At 31.3% G+C, this 25030-nt stretch overlaps 1 protein-coding gene and 1 pseudogene across 1 annotated transcript; one reads left to right on the top strand and one right to left on the bottom strand.

Moving 5' to 3' along the window:
* Positions 1-9781: 9781 nt before the first annotated feature.
* LOC129320673 (protein COBRA-like) lies at positions 9782-13209 on the top strand (annotated as a pseudogene).
* Positions 13210-13322: 113 nt separating this feature from the next.
* Positions 13323-15702, bottom strand: LOC129320674 (COBRA-like protein 4). Its single transcript, XM_054966224.1, has 6 exons — positions 15578-15702; positions 15410-15489; positions 14612-15068; positions 14331-14478; positions 13815-14092; positions 13323-13726 (listed from the first exon to the last, which is right to left on the bottom strand). Exons 1-6 carry the CDS (start codon positions 15651-15653, stop codon positions 13425-13427), a joined length of 1341 nt encoding a protein of 446 aa, XP_054822199.1. The 5' UTR covers positions 15654-15702; the 3' UTR covers positions 13323-13424.
* Positions 15703-25030: the final 9328 nt, after the last annotated feature.

Here is a 25030-nt window from a genome sequence, read left to right as displayed (position 1 = left end):
CGATCACACGGAACTCGATGCGCGTTGTTCACGAATTGAACGACGGCCAGATAAGTAGATTGGAATTGTCAAGGTGTGTTTCGTTAGAGTGGAACGTTTTAATATTATCTTATTTCATTTTATTAGAGAGAATGGATTTATAATAATTTTTTATTTGATTTAGGAGAGAAAGGGAAAAAATTGACCATCATGTTATAGGAAAAAAAATTATTTTTTAAAATACTATAATTTAAAAATTATTTATCAAAATATTATAAATTTAGAACTTGGTTTGATAGACACCAAATTTTAAATGTTCTCTTTTATTCTCTGCCTGCAAAAGTTGGCTTCTATCCCACTGAATTTATGTGTCAAATTCTTTCTCACCTCTTCTCCTCTCTCTCCTTCACGTGGTCTTATTATAGCTCAGAAAAGTACACATAAAGGAAGATGGATTCAAGATAAGGCAAGAAAATATGAGAGCTTCACGTGCCAATACTTCTTTTGTCTTTTCTACATCAAAAAAGTGAAATAATATAATGATAAAAAAATTTAAAAGAAAATGTTTGTACATGCAATTGTGAAAATCGATGTCTATATATTATGTTACTCGGCCTCTACAATACCAAGTTATGAGTCGCAAAATGCTCCTTCTGCACGCTTTGACAACTTTACTTTAATTTTTTTTTTTACATTGTTATTGAGATATGACATTACGCTTGCAAGACATGTATGAAAATATAAGCAGTGTTAAGTCTTGAATTGAACAAATTCGTGAAACTGATTTTTGTGCTGTATTATTCATTAGCATGCGCATTTTTTCCTTCCCTTGTTTCATATCATGTGCGTCCATAGTGGAGAAACTTTGAAAATAAATATAAGTTGCACAATTGTTACATGAATTCTCCTTTTCCTTTTCTTCATCTTCCAGCGTTTGCATCTTCTTTCTCCTTTGCTCCTTTTTTCTGCAAGTGTTGCATTTGTCTCTCCTTAGCTCTCAACAATCTTGCTCATTTTGACACCAGATTGAAGAAGGTAAGTACATCTATCATATGATTTAAGAGTTTAATTATGATAAAAAGTATTTTATTTTTTATATATGTTTAAAATTTATTTATGCATGTAAATATTTATCTTATTGTAACCTTGCATTGTTGTCTAATGATGTTATGGCTATAGTTTTGATTTGATTGTAAATTTAGTTTTTAAATTTTCATTTGTTATGTCTTAATGATTATAATTTTTACTTTGATAGAAAATTAATCTTTAAATTTTGGTTTGATACAATTAATTTTAATTTAACCATTTAAAACATATGCCCTTACATTTAAAAAAAATAAAATTATAAAACTAAAGTCACATTTTTTGCTTTTCCCTCTCAGTCTCAACTATTTTGCTTCTCTTTGATTAAACACTCAGCGAAAGATTAAAAAGTCTAGAAAGACGAATGTTAGTGTGTTAATTAATTATTATATGCTGCTGACTCACATTTAATTTTATTTGAAATAAATGAATGTATTAGATATAGTTAGCGATATACATGTTCTCTTCTCATAAGTAGACCACATCCATGGCTGATGAAGCTAATTAAACTTGGTCAATAATAAAACATTTACAATTAATTATGAGATATAAATGATACTTTTTAAAACAATTAATAATTATATTTACTAAAAAATATATATATACACACAAAATTTTATGTATGTTTAGTAAATCTAGGGAAAAAAAATCAACAACCATTTTATATACACATAATTTTTTGGTAAAAAAATTATAAATATCTTTAACAAGTAGCTATGTTTTTACAAGTGATTTCTTTTAAAAAAAATTGAAATGATTAGTTCAAATATATAAGAAACTTATCTAATTAATTATGAAATAGTATTTTAAAAAATTATTTTTTAAAAAAATTAATTGTTTAATGATGATTTAGCCTTTAATCATTATTAAGGTAAAAAAACATAAACATAATTTTAGAGGGAAATGAAATAAATTACTGTTATAATTTTATAAATAAATAAATTAGTCATATGTCAAAATGTGGATGCTTGAATGTTACTAAAAAAATGCTTTGATGCTTGATTTATTGTGTAGGGATTAGATTTTTTTTTTGATTCCTTGATATTAATTTGATTAATAAAAATATTTGCTTAAATATATAGGGAAAATGCACAATAGAAAAGAGCAAGTGTGCATATATGCAAATGGTCGAATTTTCAATGGTTCAGATGGTGTGACATTTGAATCTGATGAGATAAGAATGATAAGGATTGATGTAAATATTACTCTAGCCCAACTAAAGCAAGATGTTAGATAAATACTAGAACTTTCTTCCAATCAAATTGTGTCTAATCTAGTATATAAATATTCAATAGCTATAAATCCGTCAAGATACCAGGCATGTAAGTTGCGAAATGATTCTGACATAGAACAAATGTGGCATATAAATTTGCGATATTCAAATCAATTGACGGGACCAGAGCTATATGCACACATTTTAAATGTAGAAGTTGATGATCTCCCTGAATCACAACCATTAGAAGACTTTGTTAGATCTTCATTTCCATCAAATAGCAATCATATAGATCTAATAGAAGAAGGAAGAAGGCTTAGCTTGCACTTAGAAAATTTTCATCCGTTTGATCCTCCTTGCCCTGATATTGGTAATAATAGTGTACTATCTTCTTTACAAGCTCTATCTGGAGATATTAAGGATGATTTTGAAGACAAAGATGAGTATGATTTTTATATAAATGGTGGTGGTGATCATGATAATGATGAGACCTTTGAAGAGAACAATAAAGAGGTTACCTCAACTTTCTTCTCACGAATTAATATAGAGTCTGCAGTGACTCCTGAGTTTAGTAAAATGGGAGATCTTTTACCTCCCAATGATGGGCAGGAATTTTTCATCGGTCAAATGTTTAATAATATTCACACACTAAGCCGTGCATCTAAATTATACTCTGTTCGAGTTCATCACACGTTCAAGGTGTTTCATTCAAGTGATAAGTACAAAGAATATCGATATATAAATTATAAAAGTAGTTGCACTTAGAGATTAAAGGCTTGTAAAAAAGGAAATAGAACATCATGGCATATTACAAAATATGCAGGGCCTTATACATGTTTAGCAACCTCATTAAATCAAGACCACCCTAAAAGCTAGATGCTGATGTCATCTCATCCTCTATTGTGGCAATAGTAGTTGATCGACCAAATGTGAAAGTATCCCAAAAAATTAAGCGTATGCAATCCATGTTTGGGTATACAGTGTCATATAAGAAAGTATGGAAGGCTAAACAGTTAGCAATTGCAATGGCTTTTGGTAATTGAGAGAGATCATACTCATTACTAAGGCAGTTAGCTACAATCCAACATTTCATGCTTGGATCATGCGTGAGATTTAAAAGTAAGCTATGCTCAGAAATTAATTATAAAGGTCAGCCTGTGGAAATGTTTGTGCATGTTTTTTGGGCATTCAAGCCATGTATTGATGCATTTGAACACTTAAAGCATATTATTCAAGTTGATGGTACTTTTCTATATGAAAAATATAAGGGTACATTTCTTATGGTCATATCACAAGATGGTGATAGAAATGTTATAGCCTCTACATTTGCTATGGTTGAGGGAGAGATGAAATCTGCTTGGTCTTGGTTCTTGTATAATGTTCGCACATATGTCGTAAAGGATAGAAATGGAATATGTTTAATTTTTGACAGGCATCGCTCAATAATGGCTGCAGTTGGGGATCCACGTGTTGGGTGGCAACCACCGAATGGATACCATATATTTTATTTAAGGCATGTGACTGCAAACCTCCACAAAGCACATGGGACAAATTGGTTAAAGGAAAAATTTATACACATTGGTATGAGTCAATTATTTTTTTATAATAAAATCCTATCATGGTATCATTATTAATTATTTGTTTCTTTTTATATATAGGTTATGCATATGAGCATCATGATGTTAATCAACAATTGGCCGAGATAGCATTAATCTATAAGTAAGCAGCAAGATGGATAAGTGAAATTCCAATAGAAAAGTGTCACGTGCATATGATATTGAAGGTCAACGTTATGGTCACATGACAACTAATATAGCAAAATGCATGAATAGTGTTTTTAAAGGTGTCCGAAGCCTACCAATTATAGGACTTGTGAAGGCTACTATGTATAGGGTGAATAACTATTTTGTTAAACGTGCCCAACAAGTTGAAGCACAAATAGCAACTGGTGAAATTTTTCTAAGACAATTAGTAAGAAGTTAGAAATGGCCACACAAGCTGCATCAGCTTGTATCGTTCGCACTTTTAATCGAATGGAGACATTATTTGAGGTGCAAGAACCATACAATGTTCAAATTCATCAATTTGGACGCTATTGCAAGGTTAGCTTGAATGAGAAAAAATGTGATTGTGGAGAGTTTTAAGTAAAAAAATACCCATGCATACATGTGATTGCAGCATGTGCTAGTGTTAGCTTAAACCATTCACAATTCATAGATCCTATTTTCACTTTATAATATATGAGGCAAGTTTATAGTAATGAGTTTTCACCCCATAGGAGATGAGATTCATTGGCTTGAAACTGATATTCCTAGTTTGATTCCTGACCCATCAATGATTAGAAAAAGAGGTCGTCCTCGCTCAACTCGCATATGTAATGAGATAGATTGGACCACACCCATTGAGCCAAATAAATGTGGGTTATGTAGACAATGGGGTCATAATCACTCTACTTGTCCAAATAAACAAGTATATAGAAGTCAATTTGTATGATTTGTACTAAATTTGATATTAATTATTCTAGATAAGTGTATTAATTGTAATTGACATTCTTCTTGCTATTAGAAATTTCTTTGTTTCTTTAAATTACATTGCAGTAGCATATAAATAGCTCAACCAAGGCAAATTATTCACCCAGGCCTAAAAGAAAATACATTATTATACTTACAAGAACAACATATTTCACAGATTGTATGGAATGATAATGTAAGTATCATTTCTCCTTATCTTGTCTAAAATTATTATACTTGACAATTTTATCAAGTTTAATTTTTTTAGCACGATTGCATCCTTCGAACTCAAAGAGTCATGCATGAGGATCGATTGATAGATCCACCACTCTAAATCATAGAGTACCTTAAACAAGCTGGATTTTATGGAGTTACAAGAATAGGACAATTTGAATATGACCCAACTCTGGTCTCAGCGCTTGTTGAGAGGTGGCGACTTGAGACACATACTTTTCATACCGCTTATGGTGAATACACAATAACTTTATAAGATGTTGCTATTCAATTAAGCCTTCCATGTGTTGGAACTCCTGTCTCTAGTAAAACATACTAGAATTAGTTTAATGTTTGTGAATGGCTCCTTAGAATACGACCACCAGAAGATAAAATGTCAGGACAAAGGCTTGTAATTTCTTAGCTAGCTGAACACTTTCACTACCTTCCAGATGATGCAAATGATGTACAAATTCAACAATTCACAAGAGCTTACATACTTAGGTTTATTGGTGGGTATTTAATGCCAGATAGGTCAAGTCATAAAGTTTATTTAATATATCTTTCGTCACTTTGGAATTTTGAAGAAGCTGGTTGCTTTTCATAGGGATCTGCAGTATTAGCACATCTTTATAAAGAGTTATGTAATGCCACTAACCTAACTGAGTAAGGGATAGTTAGATACTTAGCATTACTTTATAGGATCGCTTTCCGATGCTCGCACCAGAGCGACTTCTAACTCCAGATACACAAATAGATATCTATCCTCTCATACCCCCTATTGGATTTAGGTAATGCTTATTTTAAGATTTCATTGACATGAATTTATATTATTTATTTAATCATATAAATTTAACCAGTTGTAAAAATTAATTACAGATGGAAAAATGTGGGGTGACCACCTCATCCTAGTGCCATGACATTACGTGCGATGGTATTCGAGACACACTCGAAGGTGGATTAGCTCAAGAACTGCTACAACTGGTTTTGCAGTAAGTATTCACTATCATTATATTTTTACAATTGATATTCCTACTTCTTAATATTTTTTAACTAATTTCAGACAGATATAGCAAAAGATTTATATAAATTAAGTCTTCAAAACTCTTTATAAATATCTATAATAGATTATCAAGAAAGGGTTTGTTAAGACCAACACAATAAATTACTTGCATTAAGAGAACAACACTTCACAATATTCCTTCAACTTGCTCCACCTGCAGTAGATGTGCCACGCCCACATATACCTTAAGGTAGACAGAGTAGGAGACATAGAGGCTATCTATCTACACAACCACCTGATGCCATTGAAGATAAAGTAAATAAGACCAAGTATGCCCTTCTTCTTTTAACTTGTTTACTCAATCCCATCGCATGCCCCCATCATCCTTGTCCCACCAGTTTAGCTCTTTAAATATTAAACAATTTGGTTCATTCACTTCTTTATTTGATGATCCACCATTATTTGTAGCCGAATACAATGATTACACATTTGAACGTGGAAGGCCTTCGAATAAAATATTTGCGACTCCACAGCATTTGATCTCGCCTATAGAGTTTCCTATTTTTTATTTGAACACCCCACCAATTGTACCAACCGCAGAATCATCAAATCTCAACACGAAGAGCCTATAAGATAAGGGCGATCACGCCGTGTTATAAAGAGACCAAAATGTGACATAGGAAGCCATTATGTATAAATTATGTTTTTTAATATTAAAATATTTAATCTTTAATTATTCTAAAAAAATGATAGCCTTTTGTTATTATTGACTCATTTTATTATTTTATACTTTTAAATCATTATTTATTCTACTTCAATCTAAATTAATTACAAAAAAGTATCATTATATAAAATAATAAAAATCTATTTAGTAGCTCATCATTTCATTAATGATTATCCCATCAATTTTTTTTAAAAAATAATTTAGTAATCATAAAAATAATCATTTTATCATCATGACTATGTTAATAAAATTAATTATTAACTAATATGGATTAGGATAAGGGTGGGTAGGGAATAAAAAGTGAAAATTGACTTCAATCAAATCAAGTTGTGTACATTCTTATTAAATTAATTTTTGGTTCTATAGCATCTTAAAAAAATATTTTTTCTTTTATAGTATTTTAATAATTAATTTTTTATGTAATATTTTAGTATTTTTGCCAATCATTAATCAATATTAAAAAAACTACCCATGATGCATGAGAAGCATTAGTGTCAAACATTAGAGTCTTCATGACTTTTTCAATATTCCACCTCTGTCCTCTCTTATTTTAATACCTTTGCCAACACACTTTTTAGAGTCATGAAAGTAGTACCCGCCATGTGAAGGAGAGAGAGAGGAAAAAAAGTAGGCAAAAATCTGACATATAAACTCGTAAGATGTAAGCCAACTTCTGGAAACAGGGAATGAAAGAGAAAGTCTAAAATTCAATGCCTGTCAAGCCAAATTTTTAACTCATAATATCTTGATAAATAATTTTTAAATTATAATATTTTGGGAAATAATTTTTTTTGTAGCATGATGGTTAATTTGCCAAGAAAGGGAGATAATAATTAATTTACTATCATATTTCTATATATTAGTTTTTAAAAAATTAATTGTTTCTTATAGAAAATTGGAATTGCATGATTTTTTAAAAATTCAACCTCATCCTATCATATTGTCAATATGTGAATAAAAAAAATTAAACTAGTAATTATAATGATAACAATTTTTTATAAAAAAAATAACTCCCTTAAATATATAATAAAATATGATAAATTGTAATTTTTTTAAAAAAAATCCAATGAGATCAATCAAGGTTTGAGAATAAAGCATAATCTGATATAAATTTTTTTTCACTATGAATATACTTAAAATATTAAAAAATAGATAAAAATAAAATAAGCAAAAAATTAATTCACTTCCAAAAAACTTCAATTTAAAAGGTAGCAATATGGGAGGAGGAAAGGATTATTTTGACTTTCATCTCTTTTAAAATTTCTTAACTAAATGAGAAGAGGGGAGTATCTTCCCTTCCCTCTCCCAATCAAATATACCCTAAGCATTTTCTGGGCAACGCTTGAACAGTTTATGTAACTGTCATGCAAGAGTGACTCATGGCCATAGGGAATCAGAGGAAGTTACTATAATTACTATATTATGATTGGCATACAAGCAACTTTTCTGATTTGTTATTCTTAATAATTTTAAGGAGGTCGCAACGTCGTCATCTTCGATAGAATGGGCCAGGGAATGTGACCGCATGTATAACTTTTGCAGGCTTGTATGCTTTGCCAGTGAACGTGTGGTCCTGTGAGCCGTGCAATTTGTCAAATCACATGTAATTTATATTCCTTTTACTTGTGCACTAACATCTCTTTTATTTAAATATTACTTTTGCAGTATTAGCGTGTCAATATAAATTTTAATGTAGTGGAATGCAATCGACTAAAATTATTATTTTTTTATCAGATGCACTCGACTATTCTGATCCTATATCAATTTACCATTATTTGTTCTCATTTATAACGAAGAGCCCATTATGATTTATGACACGTACAGAAAGTAAACCGCGATAATCTTCACCGCTACTGAGTTTCTGCACAATCTCATGTACTATCATGTAAAGTTGTCGTTTTTTTTTTTTAAATACAAATGGTGAATTTTACTGAGCATAGTATGGACCTGTTTGTCATTTTGTTTATTTGGGATCAACATGGGCTTGCTTGTAGTTGTAGAGAGGCAAGAGCAAGAAGAATTTTCATGATCCTATTGTTATTAATTTCATTGATTTTTTTCATAAAATATTGTTTAATATATAGATTAATTTACTGATAAAATTATTTAATAATATTATTTAATTTATTTATTTGGGGTGAAGAAGTAAAAAAAATTGATAAGACTAAGGTATTTTTAAGAAAAAAAATTATACAATTTGAATTTACATGTAAAATTAATTTGTGTGACAAAAAGTTAAAAAACAATAATGTTTTTGTACAAGAGTATAATGATAATTTAATTATTACCTCCCCTCTCCTCCTAAACCAAACAAAAAATCATTAAAAATCTCTCTCCTCCCCACTCTAATAAAATCAGATAAGGTAACTTAAAAACCCTTCCCTCCCCTCCTCTCGAACCAAACACAACCTTAGGAATTTTCCTATAAGGCTATAACAAAGGAAATGGATATGTTGGGATATGTTTGGTATTTTTTTTTTGGTTCATAAATAATACTCCAGGCACTTTTCAAAGAATTTTTTATTTTAAAATATAAGATAGTTTAGATAGATTAATATTTTATTAAATATATTAATTTTAATATTATTATCTCTCTCTATAATTAATTTTAATTCATTTTTTTTTAATATACTCCCTTCGTTAAAAAATGTAAGATATTTTTTAAGAAGTTGAATGTTAAAAAATATAAGATATTTTTAGTCTTTTGATGTGTAATCATTATTTTTTTTAAAAAAAGTATCTCAATTGATAATAATTTTATATTCATTATAAGTGTTTAATAAGAATAAATACAAAAAAATAGAATTAATTTAAAAGTTGATAATCAATTTATTGAAAGATAAAATCTAATTAAAAATATTTTATATCTTTAAATAAAAAAAGTATTAGATAATAAATACTTTTGAAAACTTATATTTTGTTTAAAAAAATAAATTATTAAATGTATTTAATGTAGTTTTGATTTTATACAGGAGAGAAGCGAGGGAATAATCGAGCAGAGTATGTGATTTCCCGTTCTCACCGATACTGTCAGTTAGTTAGCGTGGGTAATTTTTTTCATATTCAATGCCGAATACGTTAGGTGCAGCCAGAGTTTTAGCTCCTTGAACCCATAATCAAAACCCTGATTCGTATTGTGCAGAAAGGTCACATCTCTCCTTCTGCCATTCGCCTTTGATCTCTTACTCACCCTCCTCGTGGCTCGTGCAGATATCTACGGACCCAGAAATGGAGTCTCTGTGGTTATCAATCTCTGGATCCGCTGCCTCACGCCATGGCTGCGCAATCTTGCTCGTTTTGCTCCTCACTTGCTCCACATTTACCTCTAATGGTAACCCCTCTCTCTGTCTTGCCCATGGTGTCATCATCTTTTTCTACTCTGCTCTTAGCGGGTCTCACTTCCCCATTTTTCCATTCTCTCAAAATCTGGCTGGCTGTAAATGCGGCGGTGGAAATTTCATGGCCAGAGGAGTTGGGATTGTTTTCTTCATTCTCATCTTAGTTTGAAAATGGCTGCTGTAGTTAGAGACTTTCTGTCTGCTTCTTGCATTCAAGTTCTGCTAAGTGGAATTCTCACTACATGGTGTTAGTTCAAAATTTCGTCTTCTTGCCTTTCGAGTTCACATGAAAAAGAATATGCTCCAACGTCTTGAAGATAAAGAGACAAGCTTGAAAAGCATAGGCAGCTAACTGGGTACTTTATGCAACTTGATGAGAATGTGATGTTACTAATGGATATGATCCTTTTCTTAGTTTTTCAACTTCGCTTCTGTTAATATCTGCTGGAGAAAAAAAAAAAAGAGCGAGATATGATGATTTATGATTTGTGAGTGTTTTCTTACAGATATCAATTTTTTTTTTTCTTGCTGTAACTTCCCCTTCTCGTTCATACAGAAGCCTATGACGCACTTGATCCAACAGGAAATATAACAGTCAAATGGGATGTTATTAGCTGGACTCCGGATGGCTACGTTGTAAGTGATAAAACTTTCTAAACATGACAAAGTTCCAGGAAAACCATTGGTGCCTTATATAATTGGCTTGAAGGATCTTCAGCAATTCTACGACATGTAAAAGGACATTTTACAAGGAGTCAGTAAGATCAACATGATACTAATTTTGCACATGTCATATTATTATTGGAGAATCTAATAGCAAAACATCTAAGGAATTAGTCTCAGTGTGAAAATAAAATATAAAATCTTGAGTAAACCGTTTTAGTCATAAGATGTGAACACGACTCATTTTTATCCGCACGAAATTTACGAGAACCTGGCTAGTTTAACCTAAACAATGCCCTTTTTTCAACAAGGTCCATGGTTATTATTCTTTGATGTAATCTAAGGAATTAGTCTCAGTGTGAAAATAAAATATAAAATCTTGAGTAAACCGTTTTAGTCATAAGATGTGAACACGACTCATTTTTATCCGCACGAAATTTACGAGAACCTGGCTAGTTTAACCTAAACAATGCCCTTTTTTCAACAAGGTCCATGGTTATTATTCTTTGATGTAATGTAGGTTGATATTATATTGCTTGCTATGATCTCCAATATTTTTTCTGGCTTTCTAACATTTTGAAACCTTCTTGCTTGATTATAAAGGCTGTTGTTTCAATGTACAACTTTCAACAGTACCGCCATATTCAAGCTCCAGTATGGATATTAGGGTGGAGGTGGGTTAGAAAGGAAGTTATTTGGAGCATGATGGGAGGCCAAACCACAGAGCAAGGAGACTGCTCAAGGTTCAAAGGGAACGTCCCACATTGCTGTAAGAAGGATCCTACAGTGGTGGATTTACTGCCAGGAACTCCTTCCAATCAGCAGATTGCAAATTGTTGCAGAGGGGGAGTACTTAGTTCATGGGCTCAGGACCCAACCACTTCAGTAAGTTCATTTCAGCTTAGTGTGGGTTCTGCAGGAACATCTAACCGAACCGTCAATCTGCCCAAAAATTTCACCCTTAAAGCACCAGGTCCAGGATGTACTTGTGGTCCTGCAAAGATAGTGAAATAGACGAAATTTATTACTAATGACAAGAGGAGAACCACTCAAGCACTGAGTGAGTAACTTTCCAAAGAGCTTTGTCTTGGAAATTCATTGATACTTGTGTCCTAAACTTTGTTGATAAAAATCAACATAAATATTCACATATAAGCATTTGAACGCTGCATTTCCAATTTTTACCAATAGCACTGTTCTCTTTGCGGATAAAATGGAATAAACTTCTCAATAAATAAATAAGCAGATGATATGTAACTAGCCTGAAATACTGTTTGTGTTTTTTTACATTGATCAGAAGAGTTCTTGGCTGAAAAGGCAAATTTTTATTATTTCTAACATGGCCTGCATCTTCGGTGGCAGTGACCTGGAATATTACCTGCACATATTCTCAATTCCTGGCTCAAAAGACGCCAACTTGTTGCGTGTCTCTCTCATCTTTCTATAATGAAACAATAGTAAACTGCCCAACCTGCGCCTGTGGCTGCCGAAACAGAACAGAACCTGGTAGTTGTGTTGAGTAAGTAATTGGCTTAATCTTTTTTTCTGAAACTCTTTTCATTGTCCATTCTGCAGTTACTTTGTACACTTTGTCATCCCTTCCCTTACCTGATGTAATCTTGCAGTCCAGATCATCCAATATTAGCTTCAGTTGTATCGCCCCAGGGAAAAGCTATCAATGCACCTCCTCTGGTCCAGTGTACCAGCCATACGTGTCCAATTCGAGTGCATTGGCATGTGAAGGTCAACTATAAAGAGTACTGGAGAGTGAAAATCACAATCACAAATTTCAATTACAGGATGAACTATACACAATGGAACCTTGTGGTGCAGCATCCAAATTTTGATAATTTAACCGAAATTTTCAGCTTTAATTACAAGCCATTAACACCTTATGAGGGATTAAGTAAGTGGCATCGTTCATATTTATAGTCATAGACAATCTCGCTGAGGAAGCAATACGTTGCTTGTGTAACTGTTGTGGTATCTAATTTTGCAGATGATACTGGCATGTTGTGGGGAGTGAAATTCTACAACGATTTGCTTACTTCAGCTGGACCACTTGGGAATGTGCAAAGTGAGCTCTTATTTCGGGAGGACAGGTCAACTTTCACATTTGATAAGGGATGGGCTTTCCCACGAAGGATTTATTTCAATGGGGATAATTGTGTCATGCCACCTCCAGATTCCTATCCATGGTTGCCAAATGCAAGTTCAAAACTTGTTTCATCTCCACTTTCTCCGATCTTAGCTATCATAGCTTCTTTGGTGATCTTATCGATTCATGCGTAGAGAATCATGTATATGGATCCACTAGTCTGGAATATTTTGCAAAACTCATGTGCTCCTGATTATCAGAACTGAAGGCAAATAGATTTGCCAAGAATGCACTGAAGCTGCAACTGAAAAAGTCGAAAGTGACGTAGGATAGTTCTGTTACTTCCACGTTCATATTCGTAGCTTTTCCTCTGTATAATCGAATCATTAGTATTGGTGTTAGCATTAGTATTATTTAATGTAGATTGTTAGCATCGTAATGTAAAATTCAAGTAGAACTTGTGCAAAAAACCACTTGGCAGAGATACTTTATCGCGTGTAACTCAAAATCTTAGGAGATTCTAGCTTATATATCAGATAAATCCGTTTGTTCTCCGTCCGTCTTACATATTTCCCAGCTAAGTTGTCCCACGCTACTGCGTCAATGTACTACAGTCATCACTATATGAAAAAATATGGTAAAAATCACATAGACTGCCATGAATGAGACACTTGTTAATAGTTTATTAGCAGAATTTGGCAAGGTAGGATACGAGTCTGGAGGTGGCAGCATGCACTCGTCACCATTGAAGTAGACCTTCCTGGGAAATGCCCATCCTTGCTTGAGCGTGAAAGTGTTCTTGTCCTTCTTCATGAGAACCTCAGACTGAACATTCCCCAGAGGCCCAGCTTGCATCAACATGTCATTGTAGTATTTCAAGCCGTAGAACATGCCTGTGTCATCTGCATTATTACATAGTCAACATGAACTTGGTTACAGAAACCTCTTCATGGGGCTTTAGCACAAGAAAACAATTTTTAAAAATTTTACTTATGGATTCATAAGGAAGAACGGGCTTGTATTCAAAGCTGAAGACTTGGGTGACATTGTTGAGGTTGGGATGCTGTGCAACAAGAGTCCACTGAGTATAGTTATTTCGATAGTCGAAGTTGATGATTGCGATCTTGGCTCTCCAATAGTCATGATAGTTGAACTTCACATGCCAATGCACCCTGACACGGCACATGTGGTGTGTGCATTGTAACAATGGTGGGTTATCCTTCTTGGGAGTTTTCTTTTCATCTTCTTGTGGTATCTTTGAGCCGCTCCTACATATCCATCACAAACAAGGGAAAATCAGTTCCAATGTCAACCAAGTAAAGCATGTTTGGAGCTCTTCAGGCTGCTTTGAAGCACATTCACTTCAAAAGTAGAATATTTTATCGTTTTCAAAATAATTTTAAATGGAAAGAGATTATACTACATGCTGAACATTCTTGTTGTATCGCATCGTGTGTTCATGCTTCATAGATTGCAAAGACTAAATGAAGCTTGACGGTGACTTACGGGACACAGGTATCATTATTCTGACAACCACAAGCACAAGTTGGACAAGGTGTGATTTTATCACTGTAGAAAGATGAGAATGAAACACAGCAACTTGGGTTCTTGGAGGCAAGAAATTGGGAGTAGGTACATGTCACATTCCAGGACACTGCATTGAAACCATGAACAAGAAACATCAATGACAAAAAAATACAATAATTTTCTAAATTTATCATAATACTATGTAATATGATGATCCTTCATCACAAGTAGAAGCAGGCATTGGATGAACATATGCTTACTCAGTGCTTGAGTTTTGCGCCTAAGATCATCTGTGAGGATGACAGTGGATGGAACAACCTTGGCAGGGCCACAGGAGTATCCTGGTCCTGGTCCTAGAAACTTGAAGTTCTTAGGGAGTTTCACAGTCTTGTTGGAAGTGCCAGATTGGCCAACAGCAATCTGAAAAGCCGAGAACGCAGCCGTAGGTTCCTGTCCCCAAGATGTTAAGACACCCCCTTTACAGCAGTTTTGATACTGCATATTGTAAGGAGCTCCTGGAAGCAAATCCACCACTTGAGGATTCCTCTTGCAGCTATGTGGAATTTTTAACTTGAACTTGGAGCAGTCTCCTTGTTCTGTAGCCTGTGCTCCCACCATTGTCCATATGATCTCTTTTTTCGCCCATGTCCACCCTAATGACCACCCTGGGTTCATGATATTTCGGTATAACTGAAAGTTGAATACTGTCACTGTGGCCTGACGAAGATTCAAGCAAACATTTCTCAGTTGAGAATAACTAGAACCTTATTGGGTGAATGATATGCTATTTTTGAAATTCAGCGTAAAAATTAAGATTTGAGAACCTTAAAAGATGTTCTCGTTTCAAATCTGTGATCCTCATATGCTATTAGGAATTAACTTCTTACTAAGAAGGATGTATAGGACACAACACCAAAATGAACCGCATGGCACAATAAACATTGCGTTTGTGTTCAGGTGAGTGTCGGGCGGGAATCCAATAAAATAAATCCTATATTTGGAAGATTTGTGCTTCATAATTTCATTATTTATCAGAATGATCATAATTTGGAAGTTACCAAATATCCATCTGAAGTCCAGGACATGATATCCCATCTTATTGTCACGTTCCCAGTCGGATCCAACGGATCATATGCCACTGCAAGCACAAGAATAACAACAAATTAAGATGAATCCACGACAATCACCGTATTCTGAATTCTCAGGACAGCATATTCATTTCTTACCCGCCGGAGAGATTAGAAAAACATAGAGAGCAAGTAAGGCGACGAGTTTCAGCTCCTTAGCGTTGTAAAATTCCATGCCTTAAGTTTAAAGAACAAGTTCTGGTGTGGGAGGCCAAGTACTGCAAGCGTGTTTTTAAAACAAGAGGATTCAAGCAGTAGTTGTAAGGTCCTTGTGATATCATATTCATCTGAAGCATTCCGTTTCCATCTCTTGTATTATTTTGCATCTTCATCGTCAGTTTTAAGTTTTAACTCTCCTTCAGTATCAGCGTGTTCGAATGAAGCTTAGGCAATGGAGGGTAGAGAAGCTGATGGGGTATTTTCGGTTATCAGTTTGATTAATAAAGCTCGAGTTTTTGTCCTTGGAAGGTGATCGGTATGGCTCAGATGTGCCTCGGACACGTCAGGGAAGACAAGCTCTCTGTTTCTCTGGTTTATTTTCACAGAAGTGCTGACACGAGAAAACGATTTAAGATTCATGAACATGCATATGATTACATGAATATTAATATTTAATGCTGAAATAGTTTAATAAAACTCGAAATGCTTGAAATCGATGAGAACTATTTACAATTTATTCACGTTTTGTGCTTGGGGCTTATATAAAATATCAGCATCACTATGTGATTTGTGGAGATGAAGGGATGAAGAGAGGGAATAGTTAAATCAGTTATGTCAATACGTCATCGAGATTAAGATACGGCAATGCTATTAATGATTCTGCCTCGGGCAATCAGGTCTAGAGTAACTGTCTTACATTTGATCGAACCACACAACAGCAAAAACAAGATAATTATATTATTTGATTAAATTTTATTAAACCTCATTTGATACTCCCTTTTTTATCTTTTATCAGCAACAACGAGTAAAATTTCGTCCATCCAATTCTTTTTATAAATTACTTTGTAGAAAGTTTTCTTAATCTTTCGTATAAGTCATTTTCTCTTAGTTTTTATAATATAATATACAATTCCAAAATTGCCTCTGACAAATTCTAAAAAAAATTACAATATTTTAATTTTCAATAAAATTCTTCTTACATACTCCTTTTTTTAATTAGGGAAAAAATGAAAAAATAATTTATTTTTAAAATAATTTTATTATTTCAACTAACTAACATTGATTTTGATATGTTAATTATAAGTGACTTATAAAAAGAATAAGAAGTATTATATATAATTTTGAGAAAATTACATACAAATCTTATTGTATTGTTAATGACCTTAGTTTATTTATCAATGGATCTTATAGTAATTAATTTTTGTGTGTGAGATTCAATATAATTCTCCCTATTATTTTCAAAAATATAATCATTTTATCGGTGTCCCGAGGGGCCAACAACAGAATTATTTAACTAACTGTCTGTATTCTCATGCTAATTGTTTACTATCATAGAACCAGTAGCGGAGCGTTAGGCTGTCAAAATTATTTAGGTACAATTGATATTGTTTTGTGTGTATTAAAATGTCATTACTAATTACTATTGGTTTTGATCACAGTAAAAAGTAGCTATCACTATTTAAACACAAGGTTTCAAAGTTTGAGTTTGTGTATGCATGGAAGATATTTTTAGAAAAGTTACCCCCGGTTAGATTTCATATGATATTGTTTAAATATACCTAGTTAGATAGTTTTTCTAAAAAAAAGTCATAACTCATAACAAATTAGCAAATGAACTAGGTAATCCAATTTTTTATTATGAGAAAATAGCTTTAAGTACAACTGAGAAAAATTAATATTAATCAAAGACCAATTAACTTCAAAATTATATTGCAATCCTTTAGTCATTGACTGGTATTGACTTTAAAAGTCAAAAATCTAAAATATCCCTCGAGTTATAAAAAAGAAAAGAAAAGAAAGAAGCGAAACCCCATTGTCACCAACAAGGTCATTGGAGCCTCTGCTACCAGCAGTTGGTCACTAGAGCTCTAGTGCCAATGATATTTTATTTTAAAAGTAATTAGTTTAGATGACTAAGGAAAAATTTGATCTCATAATTCTTAGCCACTTAAAAAGCTTGGTGGCGTAGTGGCCACCAAGCTCTTTAATCATATATAGCAAAAAAAAATTATTAGTAGTAAATCAAGCTTTTAATCACTTCTGTGTCACAACATAACAGTATGTTGTTAATTTTTGAACAAAATTTTTTATTTTACAAATGTTATTTGTTAATTTGACATGAACAATTACAAATTGGGAGCTTTAAAACTTCATGCATTTAATTTATTAAAATTTTAAATATATTGTTGTTAATCACGAATAGATTATTATTAAAACCTAAACAGATTGTTATTAATGAATGACTAACACGTACAACTAAACCCTTTCCTATTAATTTTTTTAATTTGTTAAAATCAAAATAGATTTTTGTTAATTTTAAATTAATTGTTGTCAAAACCTAAATATATACTCATTGATGAAAGATTAACACATACAATTAACAACAAGTTTTAACCACTTCTATGTCATAACATGACGATGTGTTGTTAATTTCTGAATAGAACTTGTTATTTTATAAATGTTACTTGTTAATCTGACATGAACAATTATAAATTAAAAGTTTTAAAACTTCACGCATTTGACTTATTAAAAGTTCAAATGTATTGTTATTAATTACAAATAGATTGTTATTAAAACTCAAACGGATACTTGTTGATAAATAACTAAGACATACAACTAAGTCGTTTCTATCAGTTTTTCTAACTTGTTAACATTAAAATAAATTGTTGTTAATTTCCAAGGGCTTAGTTGTCAATTGATAGGAATGGCTTAATTGTATGTGTTAGTCGTTCATTAACAAGTATCCATTTGGATTTTGACGATAACCTATTCATAATTAATAACAATACATTTGAACGTTTAACAAATAAAATGCATAAAGTTTTAAAGCTCTTAATTTATAATCATTCATGTCAGATTAATAAGTTACATTTGTAAAATAGCAATATTTCATTCAAAATTGACAACAATCTATTTTAGTTTTAACAAGTTTAAAAAATTGATAAGTAAAGCTTAATTGTACGTGTTAGTCATTCATCAAAAAGTATTCGTTTAGATTTTAACAACAATCTATTTGTAATTAATAACAATACATTTGAACATTTAATAAGTAAAATGCGAGAAGTTTTAAATCTCCTGATTTGTAATTGTCTATGTTAAATTAACAAATACATTTGTAAAATAATAATTTCTATTCAAAAATTAAGAATACACTATTATATTATTACACGAGAGTGGTTAGAAATTTGATCTATTATTGTTTTTATTATATATGATTAAAGAGCTTGATGGCTTCGTGGCCATCAAGTTTTTTAAGTGATCAAGGACTATGAGATCAAACTTTCTTTTAGCTATTTAAACCAATTACTTTTGAAATAAAATGTTATCGGTCTTGGAGCTTCAGTGATCGGCTGCCAACAACATCGCCAACAGTAGGGGCTCCGATGACAGCGATGGTCCGACGGCCAACAACAGTAGGATTTCTTTTTTTTTTTTATAACTTGAGGGGCATTTTAGTCTTTTAATTTTAAAAATTAATATTAGTTGAGGACCAAAGGATTGCAATGAAATTTTGAAAATAATTGATTCTTGATTGGTATTAATTTTCCTCGGCAATCCTTGGATGTTATTTTCTTTTTTATTATTATTATTTTTATATTATAATTATAATATATACAGAGAGAGGTAGGTAAGTACTCCTTCCTATATAGCAGAAGATACCCCCCCGTTCGGCCTCTCTCTCTCTCACACACACAAAAGCAGAGCTTCCGTGTGGTCATTTATTTATTTATTTATTTTTTGGAAAACAACAATTTCCAAAAAAGCATTTACGTCGTTTTTATTAAATTTCTCCTCAAAAAGCACAACTTATTTTGATGAGACAAATTCAATTTCTTTTCCTGCAAAAGATTAATTATAATAATATTTTAATTTAAAAATTTTCAGTTCAGATAGTTAAAAAGGAAGGGGAACGCAGACTAAGGAAAGAAATAACTAAATGTGTATTCGGATAATCATATTAATTAATTTTTTGAGAAAAAAATTGATTTTGGCTTCAATTATCCAAACATCAGGTTTTTTGGTTATTCGATTGGTGGGGGTAAAAATTAATTTTTTTTAAAAGCTGCCAATCCAAGCTTTTATAGAAAAATTTATCAAAAAATATTGAAAAAAATTATAAAAAAAAGCTCATGAAAAAATTATAAATAAAGCATATAATTTAATAAAAATAAAATCAAACTATTTTCTTTTCTCTTTTTTTTCTTAATAAAATTTAAACTTTGTATCCTCAAAAAATTAATGTTTGATATTTAAAAATTAAATTATATAGTAATTTATATAGTTAAAATTAATTTTAATTAAATTATTTAAATATTTTTAATTTTATTAAAATTAATTTTAAAAAAATAGTATCTAAATAAATTATGTTATAATATAATTAATTATAATTAAAATTTATTATTTAATTAATTATTTTTTATAATTTATTATATTCAAATCGAAACAGGTACTAAATCATTTATTGTGAGTTTTGTCATCAATTAATGAAGCTGCCTCTTACAGCCGACTCCATCTTTAGGTTTGGTTGAATCCAAAATAAATGCTGCCCCAACCTATCTACGTCTACGTATCAATATTGCCATTGACACCTTCATTTAAGTTGCTTGGCCTTTATTAATGACGCACCTTGCTTCTATCTCAACAAAATTCTTCTAACCAATGCTCCCTTTTTCTTTTATATATATAAAAAATTATATCATATAATTTAAAAAAGTTAGTTAAATATAATAATTATATCTGAAGATAAAAAACCTAGATTAAAATGCTCTACATTTATCAACATAAATATATATTAATTATTTTTTATTGATATAAATTATGAAAAATAATTTAAAAAAATATATAATAAATATTTATTGAAATAAGTAATTTTGTTTATATAAAAAATAAGTAAAAAGTTTTACTTTCTTCTACAAATAAAAACAGAGAGAGTAATTATTAGTAGAAGATTCTATTGGGCGCGCATGTTTTTTTTTTTTTAATATTCTAGTTTGACTAATTCGTCCTGAGTGCAAAATCAACGATCCCATTAACATGAAACTCAACGGACATGCATGAGCTTGGGCGGGAATTGGGAGAGAATCCATTGATCTTCGGTGTCGATTCCATTAAGAATTTGTGGGCTCTAAAATGACGGTCTCTTACATATCATTTTGTTGTGGGCCAAGCTCTTGTATATTATTTTATTATAAGACATTTTTAAAAATTAAAATTTTTTATTTTTAATATAAAATACTTGATAAGATATTAATCATATTTTTTAATATTATTTTCATTTAAATTCGTTAACTATAAAAAATATAATGCAAATTTAAAAAATCATTTAAATAGGAATAAGATGAAAAGTTTATTCTATCTTAAAACAAAATTATTGATTTAGTCACCTCTCCTTAGCTATGGTGTGATAGTTAAAAATATCTTATAATAAGAATTGGATAGAGTATCACTTAATAGCACAAGGGTTCCATTTTTTACTTATATGTATATTTGCAATTTCAATATTATTGACTAATTTTAATTTTTTTCTTTTCTTTACAGTAGTTTGCTTAATTTCCATCCTTTTAGATTTCTTCGTTTATGATTATGAAATATAAATCATATATATAGTCAGCTTGTATCATTCCCCAAATATATAAAAGAATTGAATGAATATAATACAGTTTGAAATTTCACTTGGCATCTTGTTTTCTTTTTAACAATGGGATTCAAATTAATTAATCTACACTTTGATTCAATATTTTATACATAATATAAAAATTCTAATAAATTTTATTGTTTAAAAGTGATGAGTTATAAACAGAAGAACTCATCTTGGAAATTTCTTGCAAAAGAACCACATCCATCGGTTATAGAGTATCCTAACTTTATCTTGCAAGCCTCGATTTATTTTAATTTCAGCTTTCCAAATTCTAATTCAAACACACCACTTACTCACTCAGCATAGTTTAAGGTTGTGAAAATAAAAGGAAAGTTGGGGGTCCCCAATACACAGGCACCGGGAGACAACCCCATTTGAAGTGGTTAATTATCAAGTTTTCTGGTTTACAAAGGAGCTATTGATAATTAACAATTGAAACTATGCATTTTCAATATTCAATAGTTGCAAGAAAATCACAACTGAACGTATGAATTTTGAGTAGTCTAAAATTGTGATGAGAAAGACAATTTTGTGAATTCAACCCTTTCCTGTATGATGTTCTTGGCATCTAAATCAAAGATGGACGAAAGTTTGTGGTTAGAATGAATGACTTAATCCGGGCATTGGAAACTGAACGAGAAAAGGTAGGCATTGGTGCAGCTGTTGGGGTGCGGCAGGGGCATGTCACGACAGCCAGCTGGACTCGTCGGTGCCTGTACTGTACTCCTTGCCGCCGCCCATCACCCCTTGCTGTGTTTCATTGTCTCATGTTTTATTTTATTGATTTTATGTTAATTAAAATTATATTCCTTTTATTTAAAAATATAAAATATTTTTAATAAATTATATATTAAAAAATATAAATATTTTTAATCTTTAAGGTGTAATTATTTTTTTAAGCGTTCCTATTAATGTATAAATTGATATTTATTATAGGACATTTAATAAACATAAATATAAAAAGATAGAGTTGGTTTAAAAATAAATAAATGTTAAATATTTTATTAGGATGAGATTTAATTAAAAATATTTTATATTTTTTAATGGAGGGAATATAATTTTAATATACATTAATTTTATTTTTTTAAAATTATCCCTCATTAAAGTAGAGAAAAATAAACATTAATTTTGAGGATATTTTAGCCTAAACATTTTAATTTCAAACATAATTATTATAATTAAATAATTTTTTTAAACTGTGCGAGTTAATTAAAAATTTTTATAAAAATATTTGAAAATAAGAGAAGCACTTTTTATTTTTTTATTTAAAATATTTTTTCTTACATATAATATAAGTCATTTTTTTAAAAATTTTACTTGATTCAAAATATAATGTATTTGATAAATATTTTATATTTTTAATTATATTTTTTATTGAGTAAATAATGAGTTTGTTTTAAATAAATTAAATATTATATTTCTTATAATCAATTCTACAATTAAAAACATATAAAAATTTAAAAAAAATTAATTAATTTTTTTATAAAGATGAAGTAGTGACACTGTGATACAGATATAGAAAAACAATTTCACCAGGAATGGGTGGGAACGCAGTGGGCCCAAGGAACACGTGTAATACGGAGAAAGGCGGGAAGAAAGAGAGGGAATATAAAGTTGAAAGTTGATTGTAGTTTACCGAAGTTTGTGGACCCTACACGCCTACACATTACAGAAGGCTCTGTACGGCTCAAAGCCACCGCGACTTTTAAACTTTCAATGTTGGAGCATTGATGGCTTCGCCTACCTCTTCCGTCCCCATCCCTCGCATCTCAGGTTGTCCCGCCAATCACGTTCCAACCCAAGTAACCCAACACAACGATTGCTCCATAGTCCATATTCCATGGCATTGCTCATTCTCATGTTTTTATAAAATCATGTATTCTCTCATTTTTATCCATATGAAAGATGGATTTTTTTTTTTTTATGTTTACAAGTGTTGGCCTGATTTTCAATAGAGGGGTTAGACCATCATGACCCTTGAGTACATGTGTATGCCAAGCATGCCATAAGAGTAAGTCTTTAAAAACATAAGTACAATTAGACAATTAAATTAGGTTTTAAGATTATTTATTGCAATTTTTTTAAAGAGCCAAGTGACTTGCGAGAATAGTAATAATTGTGATGTAATTGAGCGTGGAGCTCGATAATATGACTTCAAAAATGAGTTCAATAAAGTGCTCCATGAATTTGGAAAAACGAACAAAAATGCAAAACTAGTCCGTGAAACTGAGTCCGCACAGGAAAAGTAAATTGCACTAGGCAAAATAGAAGAATAAGGCATGGTCAAAAGTGGTGTATTTGCATAGTGTAAGTTTGGTGTAAATTTAATAGAATATAGAGTGTCTCTTTGACTTAAGTGCCCATTGTCTATTTATAATAAATGACAATGGCACTATCCTTTTCAAATTCAAATTTGGTGCTCACAGAAGCAGGTAATATAACATCCTAAATTTTTTAATTCTAAGTTTAGGGGTTAATCAAGGGTGAAGTATAAATTAAAGTGAGATTAGAGATTTGAATGATTAATTGACATTTTGACTTATGTGTGTGTTGTATGAACAAATATGGGTGATAGGAGTGCATTTCGGGTCGAAGCAAGTACGCGTGGTGAGAATAAATCTCACTGCGTCATGCGTTGCAACTTGTGCTGCGTGCGCCATGGCGCATGGATCAGAATTTTCCTTCATAAGTCATGAATTTTAAAAAATTTCAAAGAAGAGAATTTGAGAAACACATGAAATAGAGAGAGGAGAAGGGCTGAGGAGCTAGCTTAAGTCATTTTGAAGTAGTCAAAGGTGATTCAGATCGGTAACTTGCCAAGTGAGCTACACATAACTTTTACCTTCCATTTTACACAAAGTTCTCTGAAAATGAGTTATAGGAAAATTGAATTAGTGGAATTTGAGGGGTTTGATTCTTGTTCGATGATAATAAAAAGGTTCTCAAAAGTTAAATTAGAGCTTTGTGACTGATTTAGAGTTGAAAGGTAGAGCTTTGAATCGAAAGGCTCAATTTTGGCCTTTAAAGAGAGAAAGTTAGGGCAAAAATTTGATTTGAGTGAAATAAAATAGGTTGAAGTGATGTAAAGTAGTAGTTGAGTAGTTATGGACTCAAAATGGATAAATGAAAAAAAGTTTACGGATGAATATAGCCCTAAATAGTAAAAATAAGTTTTTAATTAAAATGGACCAAATGACTAAAATGTGCCAAGTGTGTTTAGATTAGCATATTAGGTGAGTGAGTAGAGAAAGGAAGCTTGAGATAAGCTTGTACGATAATGAAAATCCATGGATAACCTTTCTAGTGACAGAAGGGTTGAGGTAACCGAATAATTTCCTTTGCTTGACTGTTGATTGTAACTATATGTTAGTATGCTATGTAATACATGAAATGGTTTGAATTAAGCATGTTTTATAGTATTGAGTGATTATTACGTGTGAAATGGCTTTTGATTGAAATCAACATTGAAATTGTGTTTTTGTAATGTAAAGAGTAATATATATATATATATATATATCATGTGCAAGAAAGTTTTAAATTGTGAAAATGGAACCTTAAATGGTTCAAGAAAGCATGATCTGAGTAGTGAGAGTTTACCCAAGAGTATAAGAGATGATAAAGACTATATGGTAAGGTTTTCTTAGTATCCTATTAGGGTGCAGTATTGGAAACAATTCTTCTTAGTGCCTTAAAAGGTGTTATGTTAGAGAAGATCTCCTGAGTGTCTATTAAGGTACTGTGTTGGAGATGAGAAA

Source organism: Prosopis cineraria, unplaced genomic scaffold (assembly GCF_029017545.1).
Source record: "Prosopis cineraria cultivar Desert tree isolate PC_DT_omini unplaced genomic scaffold, ASM2901754v1 PC9, whole genome shotgun sequence".
NCBI lineage: Eukaryota > Viridiplantae > Streptophyta > Magnoliopsida > Fabales > Fabaceae > Prosopis > Prosopis cineraria.
The sequence above is the reverse complement of the archived record's forward strand: the minus strand, read 5'-3'. Positions and strand labels throughout refer to the sequence as shown.

Bases quoted from the DNA above. Each gene is read 5' to 3' on its own strand.
- LOC129320674 (XM_054966224.1), bottom strand. From the start codon at position 15,653: ATGGAATTTTACAACGCTAAGGAGCTGAAACTCGTCGCCTTACTTGCT. The intron at 14,093-14,330 runs GTAAGTCACCGT...ATGGATATGTAG, and splicing joins AATAATGATACCTGTGTCCC to GAGCGGCTCAAAGATACCAC. The intron at 13,727-13,814 runs GTAAAATTTTTA...GTAATAATGCAG, and splicing joins TCTTCCTTATGAATCCATAA to ATGACACAGGCATGTTCTAC.